Source organism: Plectropomus leopardus, chromosome 10 (assembly GCF_026936395.1).
Source record: "Plectropomus leopardus strain MGB_pleo_1.0 chromosome 10, ASM2693639v1, whole genome shotgun sequence".
Lineage (NCBI taxonomy): Eukaryota > Metazoa > Chordata > Actinopteri > Perciformes > Serranidae > Plectropomus > Plectropomus leopardus.
The window spans coordinates 9,892,787-9,912,959 of NC_142185.1; the positions used below are offsets into that span (position 1 = coordinate 9,892,787).

Consider the following 20,173-nt stretch of genomic DNA (forward strand, 5'->3'; position numbering starts at 1 on the left):
AAACAGAACAGCAGTGTCTCCTACCCTCCAGTTGCGTATCCTCTTTAAGCGACTGGGTGTCTTCTCCAGGATCTGCAGAAACTCATGGGTCAACTCTACAAGAACAAGACATGCACGCTATTGTCAAACCACATCAAATATTGCAGCTACACTGACACAATGCAACTCCCTCTTCTCTCATTTAAAACCCAAACAGCCATGAAGGACATTACTGAATATACATCAAGGAATAAAAAAATCACAGCAAGGTAAATGTCTTTGAAATTGAAATTCATTATAGAAAAGCATAACACATTAATTTAATCTCACCGTCAAGCAGCTCGAGGGTGACAGTGTTGTCCACGTACTCCCACCAGTGTTTCCCATCAGTAGAAACTGGGATCTCCCAGTTGGACCACTTACACGCCAGATGGATGCACACACAGGAGATCACCGTGGGCTTGTACTGGAGGCAGAAGGTAGTGAGGTGTAGACTGCATGGTGTGTGAGAGTATGCGTGAGTGATGAGTGTGTGTATGGGAGAGAGAGAGAATATTTCATATGTGAAGGTGAAGAAATGTGAGTGTGTTGATTGAGGCCAGGCGTTGTCCCGATTGGTTCCACATATGTAGAGAAGAGAAAAAGAAAACACAAGGGGGAGCGGACAGTTTTAATTTACTGTAGGTATTGGTGCAAAAGATAAGCCACTATTTGACTGTTTGTCTTATAATGTAACATGTCAAACCAAGGTTACAATACAGTTGGCGTTCTTTATATCTGGTTCATATAGAGACAAAATTCTTAGTGTGCTTAAAAAAAATATGCATCACATTACGTAATGTGACACATTTTAAGGAACTAGCTGGTTTTAAGTGGGGAGGGGGCCATGTGTAGTAGCTAAGTGTAGTTTGCCCATTGTGTAACACTAAAACCTGAGGCCACCCATGTGACAGTTACATCATTGTACGGTTAACTGACAGCAGCTGCAACTACAACCCTCTGTATGGCTCTTTGTGTTGAAAGGGGTAAACCTCAGTGATCTCAGTGAATACAACATAGCTCCAGTGCCAACAGTGTTAGGGGTAAACTGAAGTGAATGCACGGTCTTAACAATGAGAGCCCTCCTACATTAATAAATATCATAGCTAATCTGACCTGTGGTAAAAATCATAATTCAAGATGTGTAGCATTGTACTTAAACAGTGAAAATGCAACAGTGAGGAGGAATCCAAGTTTAGATCACAATTTGATAGGACAACATATTCATATATCAAAAGTAAAAAATGAAATTGGACAAATGGCAACCATCTAAGTATTTACAGCTAAAATACAGACACAAACTGCTACTAAGGGCCCTGACACACCAAGCCAACCGTCAACCATTGGTCAATAGAGAACCCCAGTGGTGAGTCCTAAAACCTGAAAATCTGTTAGCAACTCAGCATCTCCGGTTCCCTCGTCTCAAAGTCAAAGGGTTTTTAGAATTAGTTTTTGGTTAATAGCCTTAAATAAGGTCTTCGATTAACACAAGCTTAAGAGACTTGAACGTTTTGTTCTACGACATAAAATACATCCCTTAATACCCCACTCGCAAGCACTGCAGCTTTTATGACGGTAGTTCGTTTTAGCCTAGCAATACCTTTTTTGTTTAACTGGTATGTTACATCCAACATTACCAACAGGCCGGAAAACAAGACGGTGTTAGTGTTCACGCAAAAGATGGTCTTGGTTTCCACTACATCTTGGATGTTGGTTTGGTGTGTCTGGGCCTTAGGCTTCGGTTCTTCATTAACTCACCTATGTTGAGCCAAATGTGAGCCAATTACATCACACTAGTACCAAAGATGTTTTTTTGTTTTATGAAAGTAGGTTCCCCTCAGTCATTAATCAGCCATTCAAGCCATGAATATGTTGTAGGAATCTTAGTGCAAGAAAGTATTCTCAAGAAAATCCTAGTCCCTGATTCAACATCCCTTTACTAACAATGCCTCAGCATTAAGCTGCATAAAAAAAGATCTAGCCATAACTTTGCCCGTCATCACTGCATTGTAAAACACTTTTGGTTAGAGCTGGATGGCAACCTTGTACTGTGAGACAAGTACAATGTCTGGACTCTGGCCTGTCAGGTTATAGTGTCCTTAAAGAAGCTATCAGTCTCTTAAAACATTAGGAACGGCTCTTCTTAGCTAAATTAAAATTAATTTGTAAGCATGCTTAGCCATTTTAAGATCTGTCACTGGCTAACACTTGCACTCTTGATAAGTGTGAGCTCAGTGAAGAACTTCAAACTCTGTTCACAGTCAGCATCCAGACATTGTCAACTGATTTAAAGTTGTTGAAAGTAATTACATTATTAGAAATTTCTTTCCACCACCGATAACCATAAACAAACCCTTTAAGGACCCAGTTTTGCAACTACAAGACATGTCAAGAGAGAATAAATGTCACATGTCACTTTAGAATAAATCATAATCACCAAAAGCATTTTGATCTGCTTGAGAGCAAATAGTTACTTTCATTACATTTTCAGCAGGTCCTTAATGGGTCCCTACAACATTTTTCCTGTCACATTATACATGAGCTATATGAATGAAAGAATGTTGCAGAAAGCTAGAAAATATGTGAATTTACAGACTATCAAATACTGCAAAGGTTGAAAAATATCTGAAGAGATAATGCATTTTGAACAAATGGATATGAAAAAAGAACATTTTAAAAAATTAATTTGCGGTACTTACCGGAAGGACCTCTACGAGAAATGTTTACATCTGTGAAATCTTTAGCTGCTATTCAGGCTACCAAAGTGTCTTTCTTTTAGAATTATGCACTTTTTCGCAACCGAACAAACATGTGGGTTTCAAGCGCACCACTACACTTCACATCTTGCATTCAACCCATCTGTGCCAACTCATGGTCCCTTGTACAATACACCGCACTGCGACTGGGGCCGGTAACGCTACGAGCCACCCTGTCCCGCTCCCTTCGCACAAGGGAGAGGAGCTTAGGGGAGGAGGCAAGCGTCCCAACAACCACCAGCGCAAGTAGGGCCCGTTGGACACTGAAAGGGTACCCTGCATTACAGGAAGCTAGGGTGTGCAGTCAAAGTGCAACAAAGGAGGGGCAGGATAACAACCTGTTGGTAGCCATGAAATAGGAAGTCTGTGCCAGATCCTTGCTTGCTGTAAGAGATGGACAGAAAAATACACAAACAGGAAAGGGGAGAAAAAATGATTACTATTTCTGCAAGTCAAAAGCATTTCATTATCATCAGGTCTGGAACTTAATATTTCAAAGCACTGACTGAACCAAGTCCAAGACTGAAAACAATATTAGGCACTAGGGATGGGACAATATATGATTTTATCTTGGACCGTGCTGAAAAAACACTCACTATGAGCTGATCGTGGTGAATTTCCATTATTGGGATAATCGTGAACATTTTGTCCAGCAGCAATGCACCTGCATGCACCAGTCTGCTTCACCGTGGAGTGTTGAACAGAACTGCTTTGAAGAATCTAAAGCTTTGCAATACAGTCTTGAAATGTGGTGTTTTGGAAGACTTAAAAAAAATGAATCCATGATGATAAATCCAACACTGAATGAGTTCTACAATTATTTATTACATTTTTCCATGTCGAAAACAGTCGTTAGACATTCATTAGCTGCCCATGATGAGTTTTTTGACCAATCAGAGGCTCAGTGCATTAGCTGCCCCAATTCTGTTGTCACACAACTGGAATTCAAAACTTCTTTTGAAACAAGGTGAAATAATACATGGTTTTCTAGCAAATCTGGGTGGATATTAAGCTTGATTTCAGTGTCATATCTTGTCTAAGGTAAAAAATTAAAACCAACCATGGTCATATTGTTCAGATTTTCATCATCACTCAAGCTTATTTGATATTGAGAGATGTGATGCCATTTCAAAAAGATCAAAAGCCTTGCGTTTCAAAATTTCAAAACTCTGTTTCTTACTTAACAAAATGTATGGTGAATGTAAGATTTCTAAGCATATTTTAATGTCTATCAGGATAATGGTGAATTGCCATTATTTTGTCCAGGATAATCGTGAATCAAGTTTTCATATTGTCCCATTCATTCTAGGCACAAACGGCTTCATTTTGGAAACTTTCAGCAAGTCGGATAATATTCATAAATTAAGCCAAAATCACTGATTTGACCATAACCAATATTCAGGGGGGTCAATTTCTCAAATAGAAAATAAAACGGCAAACGCCCAAAACAATTAATAGAATTCAGTCTTAGACTTAGCCCAATAAGCGTCAGTAAGTGTTGTTGTTGTATGTGCCATGTTATATAACCAACTCAAAAGGTCATCAAAAGAGCAAGGTGTGTGTGTGGTCATGTAACCATTACATCAGCAAGGTTTTCACCCCCCTCCCCACCCACATTTGAGGTGGGACAAATAAGAGCAGAGGGCACAAAGAGCAAAGAAGGAAGCCTCTACCTCGCACTAGCTGGGAACATTTCACCACATCAGTGTGTGGGTGATCAATAGTTATTTCAAAGCCTGGAACAAAATACATGACAGGTGAGTTCAACACAAAGACAGTTGGGAGGTGACATGTCATTTTAGGGCTCAACAAACAAACGCAGTGATAGGTTTGAAGTTTTTAGTTTTGTGTTAAATGTGAATAGTTTTGATGGTCAATTCATATCTATACATTACAAATTAGGCGCTATCAAATCAGGTCTGTTCACTTTCGCACTAGATGAAAGTCATTTCTCAGTATTGAAAGTAATCAATAAGCGTGCACAAATTGCTGTGGCCATAAAATTGAAAAATATAAATAAAAATGTGGAGGATTCCATTTATTCGATACCTTATTTTAGGCAAAGGCTGAATGACATGTCACCTTTACATGATTTCTTGAAAATATGTACATGACAAGATACCCATATAGCAGCTGACAAAACATTTCACTCAACAGGCTGTGATGAATAAATTCACCAGTGATCAGTAGCACTACTCCCTTACCAATAAAGTAAAGCCAAAGATAATGAGTATTATTAACAAAACGCTATCTCTCTCTCAAGTCATCCATTCCAGTCACGACTACTTACCCAGGGTCTGCAGCACTATGGATTCAAGTATCACCAGCTCTTGAGCTTGCTGGAGGTATGCCTGAAGTTTGATAGACAGTCATTACAACACAATTGTAATGAGTCTATTAATCTAACCCCCTAACAACTGATGTCAAATGGCCAAAATCTCCGAACAGAGAGGCTCATTTTACTATTAATCTAAGCCTTGGTTGGTGTTTGGTACACACCAACAGCAGGCCAGGGCAGTTATAATAAGGCCCTGTGTAGAGGGCTATGGAAGTTGGAAATGCCAAGCATACAAAAGGGAAACCATGACCACAGAGAGGACTGGAAAGTCAGATGCAGAAAGGGGAAAAAACGTCTTATCATACAATAAAAAGAGCCTGTGTTTTAACTTACATTACTTTTTGTGTCTAGAGGTGTTTCTTGCGGATTTAGGCAAGCATGTGCAACTTTGATCACATGTTCGAGTTTCCGAGGTTGCTCCTCCACTTTTGCGGCCAAGAATAAGGTGGTTGGAGATATTGTCTGTGCAAAAGCATCAATATATTTGAACATATACACATTCTTTCTTAACTTTTCAATTTCTGAAGCAATCTACCTAACATGTTATATTCGTTTTCAAGTCGATAGCAGTATTATGTAAGAGAATACTTACATTCCTGTGGAATTTGGTGAAAGAGTGGTGCATATAAAATCTATGCATGTAAACAATGGCTGTATTTATTGTTAATTGAGAGCTGGAGGGCGGGTTGAGGAAAATTTCACTTTCACTTAATGGAAACCACGATGCCAAGAACAGATTGATAAATTTAGCCATACGCTATTAAGCCGTATCAAGCAATGACACGCATCATTAGACAACATAGAAGCACTAAACAACTTTATAAAATCAGGGTTAAAAAATATAGCGCGAGCTAGCTGAATGGCTTACGCTAGCATTATGTTAGCATTAATTATGCTACATCACAATAAGAGGGAAAAGTAAATACCTTTGCACAACAGCGTACACATTTTAAAGAAACGTGTTGTTATTTGAGTCACTAAGCTCAAATGAAGCAAGATTACAGCGTTAAATACTTTCAGTGGAAAGGGGTTTAGTGAGTGCTACACACAGACGTTAACGGCCTCTGGGACGTCAACCCGCAGCTAAATGGTTAGCATGCTACATTAGCGCCCACGTTAGCTAACGTTTAACATAAACCAGTGACACTGGAATTCCAGGTTAGTCATAATATATTTTAAACAACACAAAACAAAACACACAGATCGAAAAGTCCTGAATATCGCTCCGTAGACTTGGCAGTAATTTAAAAATTAGCTCACGTTATCGGGCCCGCTGCAGCGGTTAGCGTTAGCGCCATGTCTGCTGCCAGTCTGGTCGAGGAATACGTTTGTTTACAAAGGATACACATTGAGTCTCTGGCCCATATCTTGGATCAGATTTGCCGCTTGTTGCCGGTAGGAGAGCTCCCGGTCTGGTTCTACTCCACATCGGCGGGACGGCGTGCTTTCGAGCTGCTCCCGGGTAAAAAACCATTTCGACGAGGATCCCCGGCACGCCGCCATTGCTCTCCAACTTCGGGCATCGAGAAAGCGGAAGTGACGTTGGCGTCGCACAGGAAAACACGACTTCTTCTTCGTTTTCTACCAAGTACAGAGTACAGCGCTGAAATTTGTGAGTAGGTACTGATGCGGTACTGTAACAAGAGCTGGGATTGCTGTTATAGATTTTTATATGTAATCAATAATCGATATGTAATCGATCCTTATATGTAATCAATAAATTATTAGATATATCTTACACAACCTTAAATTGGTTAAAGTGAATTAAAGTTTTAGGAATGGGCCATTAACCCGCAATAAAGCCGACATCAGGGTCCCCTGAATAATGTCAGTAACTTCACTTAACATTGTTCATAGTTCTAGAGTTCTATTGTTTTTTTGTTTTTTTTATCTGTATAGCCCTAAATTTAAGTTGACACATAAATAGCCTAAATAGTATGTCATCATCAGTGCCAATATCTTCAAAGTGGAGTATTTTTCCTTTTATTTATTTCTTTATTTTTGCTGAAATTCATTGGCTTGATGTGCAGTCGCATAAGCAGTCACTCACTTAATTTCAGCTGCGTTAAGCGATAAATCTTTAAATCTTTGTGCTGAAGCAGACTAAACCATTTTGTACCTTTAAGGGATGTGAGGGCCTCAAAGAGCTTCAATTATTTTTTATACAAATTTTGATCTTGCAACCTATATATTCTATACTAACTCCTTCGAAATAAAACATTGAAAATAAAACCAAACTTTTCATTCCAGGCTTTTTGAAGCCCCCTCTCTCATTGGGGCCCTGAGTAATCAGCCCCACTCTTCCCCCCACTATGACACCCCTGTGTGAAAGCCCTGCATGTATATGTCTTTTTTAATGGTGAGATCTGCAAAAGTCTCACTGAAAACACTGAGTGGTAAGTTCTCTGTCATGTCTGGTGATCACTTGCAATTAGTAGCCCTATCCTCCAATTAAACAATCAAAAAGAAAAACTGTTGATGGTGGTAACCATAAAGTGATGTGTAAGAATAAGGCAATTCACAAAAAACTGAGTGTAAAATATTCAGTTACTTTATTATTATGGACAACATCAAAATTTGTGATATCTAGGCTACTATACAAGCTAAACCAAAATGATTTTTTAGCAGTCTAAATATGAATATTTGAATAAAGCTTTTGCGCTGAATCACTGAGTGTGGCAGCTGTAACTATCTTAGATTTCAATGTCACTCAAATTGTTCTCGTTTCAGGCCCAAAAATTCCAGTGCATTCCCAGCAAGCAATTTATCCTGCAAAACAAAAGAGTACACACCATACTGAATAATGGATGCAGCACTTTAATTTTAAAACTCATGCATATACTAATTTAGGCAGTTACATTTTGAAATCCATGGTTTAACATTCTACCAAATTATAATGTGTCATTTGCTCTTCTGCTAATAAGCCTTTTCTACCTGGCCATGTGTTTTAGAGTCAGTTCATGAAAGCAGCACTGAGGGATTTTCTATTGACTAAATGAAGGAGAGGAAAATATTCGTACCTTTAGTGTGTCATCAAATTCATCCATTGACTCAATGAGTGATCCAGGCTGCAGCTCACCCAGCGGGAATGGATAATCTGTTCCCAGCATCACTTTATCCTGAAAGAAGAATATGTGCACATTGTTGTCTTGAACATGTAGTAAACATGTGAAGATTTACACATCCACAGTATCTGTCGAAGCAATGACAGCAGGAATAGTTACTGTCATCAACAGAGCTGTGCTAAAGCATCAGATGAGCAGTGCGCTACTTTAATGAGCCGCTATACTCAGTTTTTCTATCTACGGTTAAAGTGGTTTTACAGAAATGACACTTCTCTTCACACGTTTAAACTGGCAACACTCCCTCAGTGTCTTCTCAATGTGTGTGCTGAATAAATGATGAAGCTTACCTTTCCAATAACATCAATGAGAAGCTTTAGAGCAATGGGATCGTGAACTAGGGAGTCGGTGTAGAAGGAACCGAGGTATTTCCGTGGACTGATCTCGTTGTCCACTGCACACAGGTCAGGGCGGACCTTGTGGCCGTGTTCAATTCTGCCAATGGTGAATGGAAAAGAGCCGCCTGAAATCAGATTAGCAATACAGGTCAAACAACAATGTCTGTAACATGAGTTGCGAATACATTACAGTTGACACCTTAATGCTTGTACTTGTGACTTTAATTTACTTAAGTTGAAATATTTTAGCAACACTTCGTCTGCCTACCTCCATGTGCAAAGCAGACTTTCAATTTTGGAAATCTTTCAATCACACCTCCAAATATCATTGAGCAAATGGCCATGGTTGTCTCTGACGGCATGCCTTTGAAATGGAAAAAGACAACAGAACATAACCTTTCTTTTCAAACTGTAGCCTACTGTAATTAAATGGCATGTTATTAAAAGACCGTAAGTGAGTTGATATAGAGTGCCTCAGGAATGCGTCCTAAAACCTGGAAATGAGCTAGCATTTTAGCGCTCCCAGTCCCCTCATCTCAAAATCAACAGTTTTGGGTAAAATGCCTGAAATAATGTCTAAGACAAGACAAGCTTAAGGGATGTTCACCTTTTGTTGTATGACATAAAAAACGTCAAAAAAAATCCACACTATCTATCAAAAGTTGCTTAAAGTTGCTAAAAAGTTGCTAAATGAGACTAGGCTACTGAACGTTATCACACCAAACACGGCTTTGCAGCTTTGTTTGATGCAGTTCTTTAAAATAGTTGTTCGACGAGAGAATCAGGGAGATGCGTCTTACTCCAGCATCAACATACAGAAAAACATAATCCCTGAAGCACTCTATACTAAGTAGCAGAATCAAAAATAGAGCATATTAACATTGGCCATAATCAAAATTCATTAAATGCAGGGGTTGCACCATATTGGATTTTGCCGGTATCCGATCTATGCATATATTTCAATGTGATGCAGAGAATATCAAGTCTCTTGTATTGGAATTAACATATTATTATGCATATTCTTATTGTGATGGTTTTGGTTACATCTCAAAGATGACATATTTTTTATGTTACACTGTCAAACTAAATGGTAAAATTCATCCTACTCTAACAGGCTGATGCTCTCCCTGACACAGTCCTTACAAGAGTCACATCAGGGGCATATCCTCCTATCAGCCTGTCATACACAGAAAAATGTTTATTTCAGGCCAGTGTCAACATTTAGTTTTAATTTCGACACCTTTATATGCAGTATGATCTGCCGATATCATGCATCCCTAATCAAATTTGATGTGAAAGCTACAATGCTCAAAGAAAATAAACACAAATGTTTACACATCAGGAAATATAATAATTTTGTTCTGATGGCTTCATCAATCATTTGGGGAAATAGTGATGTAGGTGCAATGTCTTTTCCATTAGTTTTTGTGCACAGATAATTACATGGTTCTATTTCAGGCTCAAAGAAGTGTATTTTCACAAGAAAAGTGTATTTTCTTTTCTACTGACTAAGACCAGGGGGGATAATCAATATCTCCTGTTCCTAGTCCATCTCCCTCACCCACCAGCCAGGGCAGCCAATACTTAGCCATCCTCCCATCTGTCTGCATGTCCCACGGGTGGACAAATATGGAGCAACCCAGCTCCTCAGCAGCCTAAATGAAAGACCAGAGATCAGTATTTTTGATGAATTTGAACTACACCCTAAAAAAAGGAATGTCGTGCACAAACTCTATGGGTACATTTGCAACTATCACCAGGGATATTATGTCATATTATGTCATAAAAGCAAAGTTTCATGTCTCACGGCATAGAAAGGATAGAGTTCGGTGGAGTTGAGGTCCCAGTTGTTGATATGTGAGCCAATTTGCACCCCAGGAAAGCCCAGCTCCTTCACGCAGCGCCTCATCTCCAGCACCGCTAGGTCGGGTGCTTGCATGGGCAGAGTGCCAAGGCCCACAAACCTCTTGGGGTGGCTGCACACTGTTTTGGCTAAATCATCATTTAAAAGGCCACAGAGATCCAGTGTGTCATGAGGTTTGGCCTGTAATCCAAAACCAAGATCAAAAATAGGTAAATATATCTGTGAAGGCTGAAGCAAAAATGTGACCAAAGAAGCACAAAGACAGCTAAGAAGCTTTGCAGACAAGTATATAAGCCACTGGAGTATTGCACAAAAAGCAGAGAATTAAAATTTGCTCGTTTCAACAGCTTTGCTACAGCTCACAGTGATTTTGGACACAATAAACAACACTATGATTCACATCTTTACCACACAGTAATGAAACATAATCACCTTATTGTTTTTGTTTAGACTTAGTGTGGACTTACCCAATAACTGAACATCACCGGGACAGTAGAAAGGGCTTGAACCGTGACACCTGAAGGGTCATAAACAGAATCATCCTTTTCAGACAACAATAAGACGAAACAATGTTAACAGTTATTGGTGTCTTTCATATCTGGGAATATACCGTGTTGATCCATGTCTCTCATGCGTGCGTTTGCGTCCCAGCAGTTCTCTTGAATGACTCGGAACAGCTTCCCATCCTTCATCATGTTTGCTTCACCCTGAAATACAACGTTAAAGGAACACTTCACCCACCAAATGACCATTTTGTATATCAGTTACTCACCCTGTTTTATGTTGAATTTATGAATTATGTCGTGTGTTTCTCACATGCCTCCATGGTGAGCGAAGAATCCAAAAATGGAGACATGGGGGGCTGCATTTATAACTATATCATATCAAAACATCTGTTTACAAACTCTCACACAATTTGTTCAGTATAATCCAAGTTTCATTCATCCAGTACTTAGTTCTTTCCAAACAGACAGCCCTTTTCAACAGATACTGACAAGAAAGTGAAACTTACCTATACTATCTTTAAAACCAGACTCTTTTGACAAAAACAGTAATTTTACTTCTCTGAACACAGGAGCTGCTGGTCTACCAATACCTTGATCAGTAGTTTGTTTGTGTTACCATGTGACTTTGCTGAGTCCAGACTAATCCTTTAATGCACCAAAGTAGCACAATAACACAAACTAACTAAATGGCTGAGGCAGCGGTAGACTAGCAGCCTTTGATTTAAAGAGAGGTAAAATTAATGATTTTTACAATGAAATCTTTAATGTGAAATAAGTTTCATTCAGTCCCTTCCCGTACAGGGTTGTTTCTTTTTGGAAGTACTGAATATATAACTGAATATATAACTGGATAAATGAAACTTGAATTACACTGCATTAGTTGTGTGTGGACCTATCCAGGGTGTAACCCGCCTTCCGCCTGATGACAGCTGGGATTGGCTCCACGACTGACTAGTTGTGTGAGTTTATAAACAGATATATGATATAGTTCTGTTTTTGTTAAACATGGCCCCATATAACTTCAATTCATCAAGACTTTTCTTCATTTTTAGATTCTTCATGCACCATGGAGGCATGTGAGAAAAGACAAAGTTTTCTTCATAAATTAAGCATAACACGGGGTGAATAACTGATAAATAAATTATCATTTTGTGTATCCCTTTCACTTCAGTGACATTCCTAATCTACATGACCGCACTTAAAGTATTGCAGTTATAGAGTCAGGAAACCATGGCAGATTTATTGCTCTTGGTCATTTCACTCATTGAATTTACAACTTTCAAGTAGATGAGATCACTTGACATTTGGATTTCATAACACCTCAAAGTACAACCACATGATGGCAGCAAACAGCTGATTCATACAGAGATGTGAACTTTCATTTACATCTCACATAAAAAAAGACAAGACAAGATGTCTTTGTAAAGGTTTGTAGGCATGTTTAAAAACTGATATACAAACAACACCTGGACAGTGTTTTTTCCCCCTGTTAATGCATATAATTAAACATCTTGGGTGCATCTACCCCTGTGTTCCAATGTGACCTGGAGTCCTATAGATCTTGTTTTACCATTGGCATCAGGACTCAAACAGATGCTCTTCACCAGACACAGCTTCTGTTTGAATGCATCAGTGTGACACGATCAGCTTCGTCCTTATGTGCAGTTTGCTGATGCCAAAAGCTCAACCCATATCTTCCTCTAAAAGTTGCATTAGCTACACAGCTGCCAGGCCGCTCCATGTTCTGCTGTGTATTTGAAGTGAATCTCTCCGCTGATGCAGTGGCGCCGTGCTGAGTCCTGCAGCTGCTCACATGGCGAGGACCAGGCTGAAAGGTGCACAGGGTGGGGTGCGGCCTGCTGTGTTCCTGAGCATTGTAGGCTGCACAATTGCATAAGGGCGCCTGTTTGCACACGTAAGAAAAAAACAATGACTCACCTTGCAGTGATGGTGAAGCTGGACAAACCCATCATATCCATATCTCTGAAACACACGAGAAACAGTGATTATATTTAAAAATTGAGTAGTTTTTAACATATCACTTTCTGAAAAAACATTATTACATATCTGCCGTACTTATTTTAGATGTAAAATCTCTGTATAAACGTTAACATAGTTATCGCCTGCTGTGGCAAAGCCTCCACTGATTGTGTTATCCCATCTGCGAGGGTTCAATCTTCATCCTAGAGGACTATCCACTCCAACGTGCTGGGTAACTCAAAGTGAGTGCCATCTGAGGCTGTTGACTCTTTTGCATACAGATGAAGCCGCAAATGATCTACGTGAGCAATACAGCCAGTAAAGCCCCATTTTATATCCCTACAGATCTGCAGTACTGTGTGCTTTGTTGATGCCACAGAGAGGCTCCAGCTATTCAGGATAGGAGGTGGGTTTCACATCCTTCTTTTAAAAGGGTCACGTCTTTAAGAAGTTATTTCGCTGAAACCTGCTTTAACCCTTTGAAACTTGGATCATCACCAGTTTTCTTGTGCCTTTAAACCTTTGAAACATTGAGCAAATTGATTTAAAAAAAACCAAAAAAGTGGGTGAGAGAGAGAGAATCATTAGAATTTTTTTCAAATAACCAAGAGAAAAATACCAGAATACATACATATATATATATATATATATATATACAGTATATATATATATATGTGTGTGTGTGTGTGTGTGTTTATGTATTATTCTTATTTCATTCTAACACTTTTGGGGTAATTTCCTGTTTTGGTTCATTTACTTTTATTTTTGTTTAGCTAATGTCTGGTTATTGTCTCGTAACTTTTTACAAATTTCTTGCTAAGTTTTTGGTCATTTTTTAAAAAGTGAAATGAAATGAAATGCATGCAGCTTAACAGAGCAGTATATAACAAGTTAACCTCACAATGTTCTGTTTGGGGTCCTGAGTGACCATGCCATGTTTAACAGCTCAGAAAAATACATAATATTGTAGTGCCACTTTCAAACTTGATGACTTTTCAGAATTTTAAAAGTACTGCTCACAAATGTTATATTAAACCAAGGATGTTTCAGAGGTCTGCGACAAAAAATTATGCATAACTTCTGTTTCAGAGTGTCTCAAGCAGTGTTTGGAAAACCAGATGTTAAATGTGAATCTACTTCATGTAGTGTTTTTATTTTTTAAAACTGGGCATTTGTTTTGGAGAGAAAAAGAACACTGAAGGAATTCCAACCAGGAGTTCAAACTTTATCATGGCACATGGAAGGAGTTGCAGGTGGTTGCAATCGGCAATCTTCACCGCAAGATGCCACTTTTTCTGAAACATCGTTCAAGAATCAGAGAAGCTACGTCACCCCTCAAGACAGAGTAACATGAACAAAACATGCCTGTTTATATATATATATATATATATATATATATATATATATATATATATATATATATATATACATATATATATATATATATATATATATATATTTCCTTATGTCCTTACTAAGAGAAAGAAAGAAAGAGAGCATAGAAAGCATTTGTGATGGCACCTGTCTATAAACCCTCCTCTGTGTCCAGCACTAAACATGGTAAATCATTATATAAGGCCAGGCCTCCATAGTAACAAAGACAAAAGAGCCGACAGATAACAGATAGGACAGGGAAGTGCGAGGCCAGAGCTACTTATTGATTAAAGTTTAACCATCCATAGAGAACACAGATGCATGGAGTGAGCTGTTAAAACTCCCCGCTGACACTCCAATAGGAAAAGTCTACATTGTACTTTAGTAATTGCATTGAACTGAAGGAGACACTCTGCCTGATACAAACAAAGATGTGTTTTTTTAAACCAACTTGACCACACATTGTGTAGATTTACTCTGAGAGCTCCAGGCTGTTATAAAGAAACCTCTCAGATCCTAAATGAGCTTCGGTGCCTACCTGCTTCAGATCGGGCCACTCCTTTGGTAAAATATGATTATGGATATCAACCTTCATCCTTACGATTACCCTCGGGAAAATGTAAAGGTCTGTGGCTAAAGATTGCAGGAACTGAGCACAAATCCAGCAAATTCCCTCTACGCTCTCAGCCAGAAAGCAATGACCGACAGGTGAATTGGCTGCTGCAGTGACACCCTGGTCATTTATTACCCAGCCTGTCAAACAAGCAGCAAGTAAGCATTAGTCTGAGGCAATGTAATGTCAGTGGTTCGTAATTATAATATAATATATAAAATATTTAGATATGCTCAAAAGGTCATTCCCAATGTACTCATTAAAAATATAAAATGAAATAAAAAAAATGTGCTACCACAGGCAATCATGCAAGGCTTTCCAGAATAATAATTAGCAAATGTAATCATAATTCTATATAAATTTAACAAATTTCCATTAAGATTACTGCAGGTTCAGATAATAGGCTACAGTTTACTGCAGCTCTGTGTGTATTTTACCATGGTATATTACCATAAAATGTCATAGTATGATATGTAAGTAAGCAAGTAAAACTTTATTTATATAGCTACAATTCTACAATTTTACAATTTCATTTAGCAGACGCTTTTATCCAAAGCGACGTACAACACAAGCAAGAATTTAGACTTCAGGAAAAAACCCTTAGTAAGTGCAAAAAGTGCTTCAGGTGTGATTGGTCACAGGTATTGCCGTCTAGTGGCAGAAGAAGTGCCGCACAGCCCCCACCCCACCCCCTTTTTTTTTCTTTTTTTTTTTAAACCAAAGTAATAACCAGTAGTGATCTCAGCATCTGAGATTCAACAATCTCAGTGTCACTACTTATGATGACAGTCAACATACAACATCACACAACTTTGTCAGTGCTAGATAATCATTAGGTGCTGGGTTTTGGACCTTCTGACTTAATTTACCCCAAAGGGCAAAGAGGAGAAGAGTCAGGTTAAGTGCCTAGCACCCTTCGAAAACCTATGTTACAATGTGCTGTGCAAAAAAAACAACAAAACAACAAAACATGTGTTCCCTTTTCCTGTGCAGCCCTCAAACATATGCTGGCTCCCTACTCGGTTATTAAACTTTGAGAACCTCTGATTTAAAATTTGAGTCACAGAAGCCCATTTTTTGGGCCTACATCCACTTGGTAGCCCTATAAACCCAGGTAGGCAATCGGTGCAGCGCTGTTATGGAACCTGTGGACATGTAAGGTCCATTTTTACAGCCTTTTTATTTAACTTTGAAAACTGTTGATATCCTGAACCATCAAGTGCTGTGCTAACCCCAAACATCATTTACAAACACACACGCACACACACACACACACACACACACACACACTTATAATAAAAATCATCTCTGTGCAGCTGGCAGCCTGCCTTATGCTGAGTCAGAGTTTAGTTCTTATAGTTTTGTTTATGAATGTTTGGATGTTGCGAGATGATGCAGTTGCATTATGATTACATCTGTTTTTTTCCTGCAGTAATATGACTACAGGCTGCTGCACCGCTGAAAATCACTGACCTGCAGATTGTAGAGCATTTAAGAGTCAAACTGACTGATATCTTACAGAGATTCTCTTTTTTTAACATCCCCACCTGCTCACAATCCTGCATTTCAGCGCCACCTGGTGGGTAATAGTTGTATCTGAGTGAGCTCATTGAGTATTAAGACAATGCAAAGAGGATGTTATTTGCCAAAATGAGAGAAAATGATTGATTCCATGGGGTTTTGATAATTTGATAACAGTTGGTCAATGAAGAGATTGTGGGATTAGATGACAAATCCACCATTGAGAAAGATTTAAGGGACTGTACTTTATCTATCAGAATGGGGGGGCTGGGGTGTGACTTGTTTCTGTATATATATCCTCCATCCCCCATAAATAAGCATACTTCCATATTTCATACTTTTGAAGATTTTTAAAGAAAAGATGCTTTTCAAACCCACTTATGGGTTTTAAGATTATTGGTGTATATAAAACAAATATAAAATATGACCATTAAAAGCTGAATGTCCCTAAATCAAATCAAAACAAACAACTCCCTCGCCAGTGCTTTTAAATTATTTATTAAGTGCCTCTCCCATTTTGCACCAGCCCCACCCCTCTCAGAAATTAGGAACAGTTCCTAAACAAAATCAATTATCATCTGTAAATAGACTAATAAGTGACGTTATTACAAGATAATCCATAGAAACAATAAAACGTTTATTATTTTAATCTAATTCTTGCTTAACAACTCTAAAATAGGCTATCCATTAAAGTTTTGTTTCAAATTTGTCGACAAACTTTTAAATGCCTTAGTGATTCAGTGTAAATGTTACTGATTTTTTCATGTGGCCTGTATGAGAAATAGGTGCTGAGTTGTGAGAGGAGGAGTGAAGGAGGAAGGGGAGGAGGAACAGAAAAAAAACCAACTTGCTGGCACCGCCTGCCAGATTCACAGCAGATCTCAGCAATTTATCACATCGCCGCATCTAACCCTAAACTGTCTCTAAGTGGCTCCGCCGGACAGCTTGTTTCCATTGAGGCTGCAGAGCTTTATTTCTCCTCGCAGTGTTGAGTTCACACATAGAGGGAGTTGCCTCGCTGCTGATGCTGCTGAAATCAATTCTTTATCTCCCATCTTCTCTTATCGCTCTTATCTCCTCTCTCCCCCCTGGAGTCGACACCGGTGGCTTATTGGACGCGCTGGATGGCTGGTGCACTTAGCGAACCGGCGTGAATCTTTTTTACCCCCCATTATCATCATCATCATCATCATCTTTCTCTGAGCCTGTGAACAAAACTGCAACAACAATGACAGAGCCGGCCACCCAAGAGTCCTACCCTGTCCCGGACCCGACTATTGTGGATCCCTGCCCGGCTGCGGTGCGGAACGGCCAGTGCGCCCCAGATGGCTTCACCAATAACCATCACCAGCAAGCCAAAACCCCCAGCCAGCCCGAGACGTTCACCACGGGCCAGGAGATGAAAATAACAGATAGTGTGGAGGGAGAAGGTAACTTCATCTGTGTCTGTCATACCGGATATGCTTTTTAAAAGTTATGGATGTGCATGCAAGGGAGTGCGTGTGTGTTCAGTGGGACCCCTGGGAGATGGGGAGGTATTTTTATCCATGTGAGGTATTTTAGTCCTCTCTTATTTGAATAATTGATGAAAGTCCTACATCAGCAGGATTGAACAAAAGCTGAATTTCAAGATTTAAACAAATTAACTAGGATCCCCAAATGCATTCATTCATTCATCCAGTCATTCATTCTATTTTTACATATGATATTACCTCTGGGGGGAAAGTTGCATGTGATAATTCAGTTATTCCTTAAAACATGCACCCTAAGGCACGCAGACTCTAAATTCTGATACCAATCACATGCATAATAAACCCATAACTGTGCATTTGCATTTGGCTTAAGCACCTGTGTGTTTGACTTTTCACTATTTTAATCCCATTCATCTTCTAATATGCATAAAACCTGTAAAACATTCCACAGTGGATAATAAGAGGGCCTCACTTATACAATAAATCTTAAGCTCTGCTTAGTTTACGTAAGTAATTAGTTGATTGAATGTCATGTATGCATACTTGATCTGATTTCAAGGGATAATTGACATGGTAATTAAACTGAAGGCTTTCAGTAGCACAGTGATATTGATATAATTGAGCATGTCTTGAAAAAAATGAAATGGTGACTGTACTTTGTTTTGTGACAGCTATGTTGATTGGATTTGGCTCATTGGAGGATTGGGGGAAGGATGATACAGGAAAGATGCATTTAACTCTTTGTGTTTACAATTTGCTAAAGATTTTCTCGAAGACATTGGTCCGCTGGAATATTTTAACCCTTAAAGGGGTACTTCGGTGACTTAGAGTTGCACTTTTCATAACGTCTGGGAACTTGCACGAGATGGATTTTTAAAAAAAATGATTGTAAATCAAAGCAGTGGAGGAAGATACCCTGACTTTTAGACCTTTATATGAGTCAAGCTGCTCAAACACTAAATTTACCATAATGTAACTTAACTTCAAACAATCTTTCATAAGACCCCCTTGCCTAGGAAACAGTCACAGCTATGTTTTTTTTTAAATTAAGTTTCACACCTCAAGCTTGCAACACAGACGCTCTGTTAAAAAAAATACTCTCTCTGTACTCTCTAACCTGGCCCAAGATAACCCTGATGACCTCACTGTGACATCACTAAGGTTTTTCTCAGGCTTGGCAAAGCTCCTCTAGAACCACAAATATCATTATGCAACAAGCCCATTTTTGTTGAAAGAACAACATCGGTCAGTGTTAGCAAGCAGCTTATTACAACCCATAGTTTTCTTTATTGTAAGGTGGCTCCCTTTAGTGGTCATAGTAATTATTACGGGAGCAGAGAAGGAAGTGAGGTGACGCAGTGTAAAGAGTGACAAAGTCTGCATAATGTCATATGAAATTAGATAAGTCCCCATTGGGTGGGGAGAAGTGGTGGATGGGTCAAACTAACACAGGACTTGAACCCAGGAAAATGGTGTTTGTGGCCCAAAGTCAACATGACTTCTTTTAATAATATAGCGTAGTATGCTATTAGGTGTAGCATACTACATGACAGTGACATGACATATATAAAATAAGCAACAAAAGTAGCTATTCAAGCCAAACCATGTTTTTTTTCTGTTTGGGTCATATATGCTTTTGTTAGAATGAGTGGAGATCAACCTATTCTGTTGTTTAGGTATGAAAAGCGTTGCCTGCAATGGTTTGAATACAGTAAATTTACAAGTAAAATTGGTGGAGTACCCTTTCAATGTATGTAATTACTGGTGTTACTTCAGTGAGTTTTCGTAGAACAGGTTGTATGATATAATTTAAATTAGCGTCCCACAGATGACGTTAACATCCTTAACGTACAGTTATGGAATTAATGTACAGTTACAGAGCCTAGGTTAGGCAATATTAGTTACTATGGCAAGGTTTAGGGAGAAAAAACATGGTAATGGTATCCCTTAACCCTTTTAAAAACCTAGGCAAATCTGCTTGATTTTTTTTCAAATACACAGGAAAAAGGCCATGAGCAACTTCAGAAATGACCCAGAAATTAGAAAGAAATGCGAAAGAAAATTCAAGAAAATTACCTGAAAATTACACCCCAAAAAAAAAAAAAACCCAAAAGATTGAGATTGGAAAAAATAAAAATATAAAGGAAATGACCTGGTAAACTAACTAAATAATGTTCTAAATCTACCAATTTCTTTCAATTTGTGGGACACTTAATGCCAACGTCCTCACTGCCATTTTCGCCACGTTACTGTAATAAATTGCACCAGGTT

At 38.8% G+C, this 20,173-nt stretch overlaps 3 protein-coding genes across 4 annotated transcripts in view; 1 reads left to right on the top strand and 2 right to left on the bottom strand.

The window, feature by feature from the left end:
* ccnt2a (cyclin T2a) overlaps positions 1 to 6,661 on the bottom strand; it is a 10,903-nt gene extending 4,242 nt beyond the window's left edge. The window contains exons 1-8 of one of the 2 annotated variants that reach the window (XM_042494119.2): positions 6,458 to 6,659; positions 5,705 to 5,786; positions 5,446 to 5,574; positions 5,065 to 5,125; positions 4,448 to 4,510; positions 3,113 to 3,158; positions 310 to 473; positions 25 to 95 (exon numbers count right to left, since the gene is read on the bottom strand). In XM_042494119.2, the coding sequence (XP_042350053.1) occupies positions 25 to 95; positions 310 to 473; positions 3,113 to 3,158; positions 4,448 to 4,510; positions 5,065 to 5,125; positions 5,446 to 5,574; positions 5,705 to 5,786; positions 6,458 to 6,615 (774 nt within the window). In that variant the 5' untranslated portion in view covers positions 6,616 to 6,659. Of the gene's footprint in view, positions 1 to 24; positions 96 to 309; positions 474 to 3,112; positions 3,159 to 4,447; positions 4,511 to 5,064; positions 5,126 to 5,445; positions 5,575 to 5,704; positions 5,787 to 6,457 lie in introns of both variants that reach the window. The other variant, XM_042494118.2, reaches the window with a different exon arrangement.
* A 980-nt stretch (positions 6,662 to 7,641) lies between these two features.
* On the bottom strand, positions 7,642 to 14,998 carry acmsd (aminocarboxymuconate semialdehyde decarboxylase). Its single transcript, XM_042495061.2, has 10 exons — positions 14,835 to 14,998; positions 12,881 to 12,925; positions 11,047 to 11,143; positions 10,904 to 10,953; positions 10,380 to 10,616; positions 10,134 to 10,227; positions 8,841 to 8,936; positions 8,525 to 8,697; positions 8,133 to 8,231; positions 7,642 to 7,881 (listed from the first exon to the last, which is right to left on the bottom strand). Exons 1-10 carry the CDS (start codon positions 14,889 to 14,891, stop codon positions 7,819 to 7,821), a joined length of 1,011 nt encoding a protein of 336 aa, XP_042350995.2. The 5' UTR covers positions 14,892 to 14,998; the 3' UTR covers positions 7,642 to 7,818.
* A 2,293-nt stretch (positions 14,999 to 17,291) lies between these two features.
* Positions 17,292 to 20,173, top strand: part of tmem163a (transmembrane protein 163a) — an 83,170-nt gene continuing 80,288 nt past the window's right edge. The window contains exon 1 of the mRNA XM_088083022.1: positions 17,292 to 17,860. Coding sequence (XP_087939148.1) covers positions 17,659 to 17,860 — 202 coding nt within the window. The 5' untranslated portion in view covers positions 17,292 to 17,658. The remainder of the gene's footprint in view (positions 17,861 to 20,173) is intronic.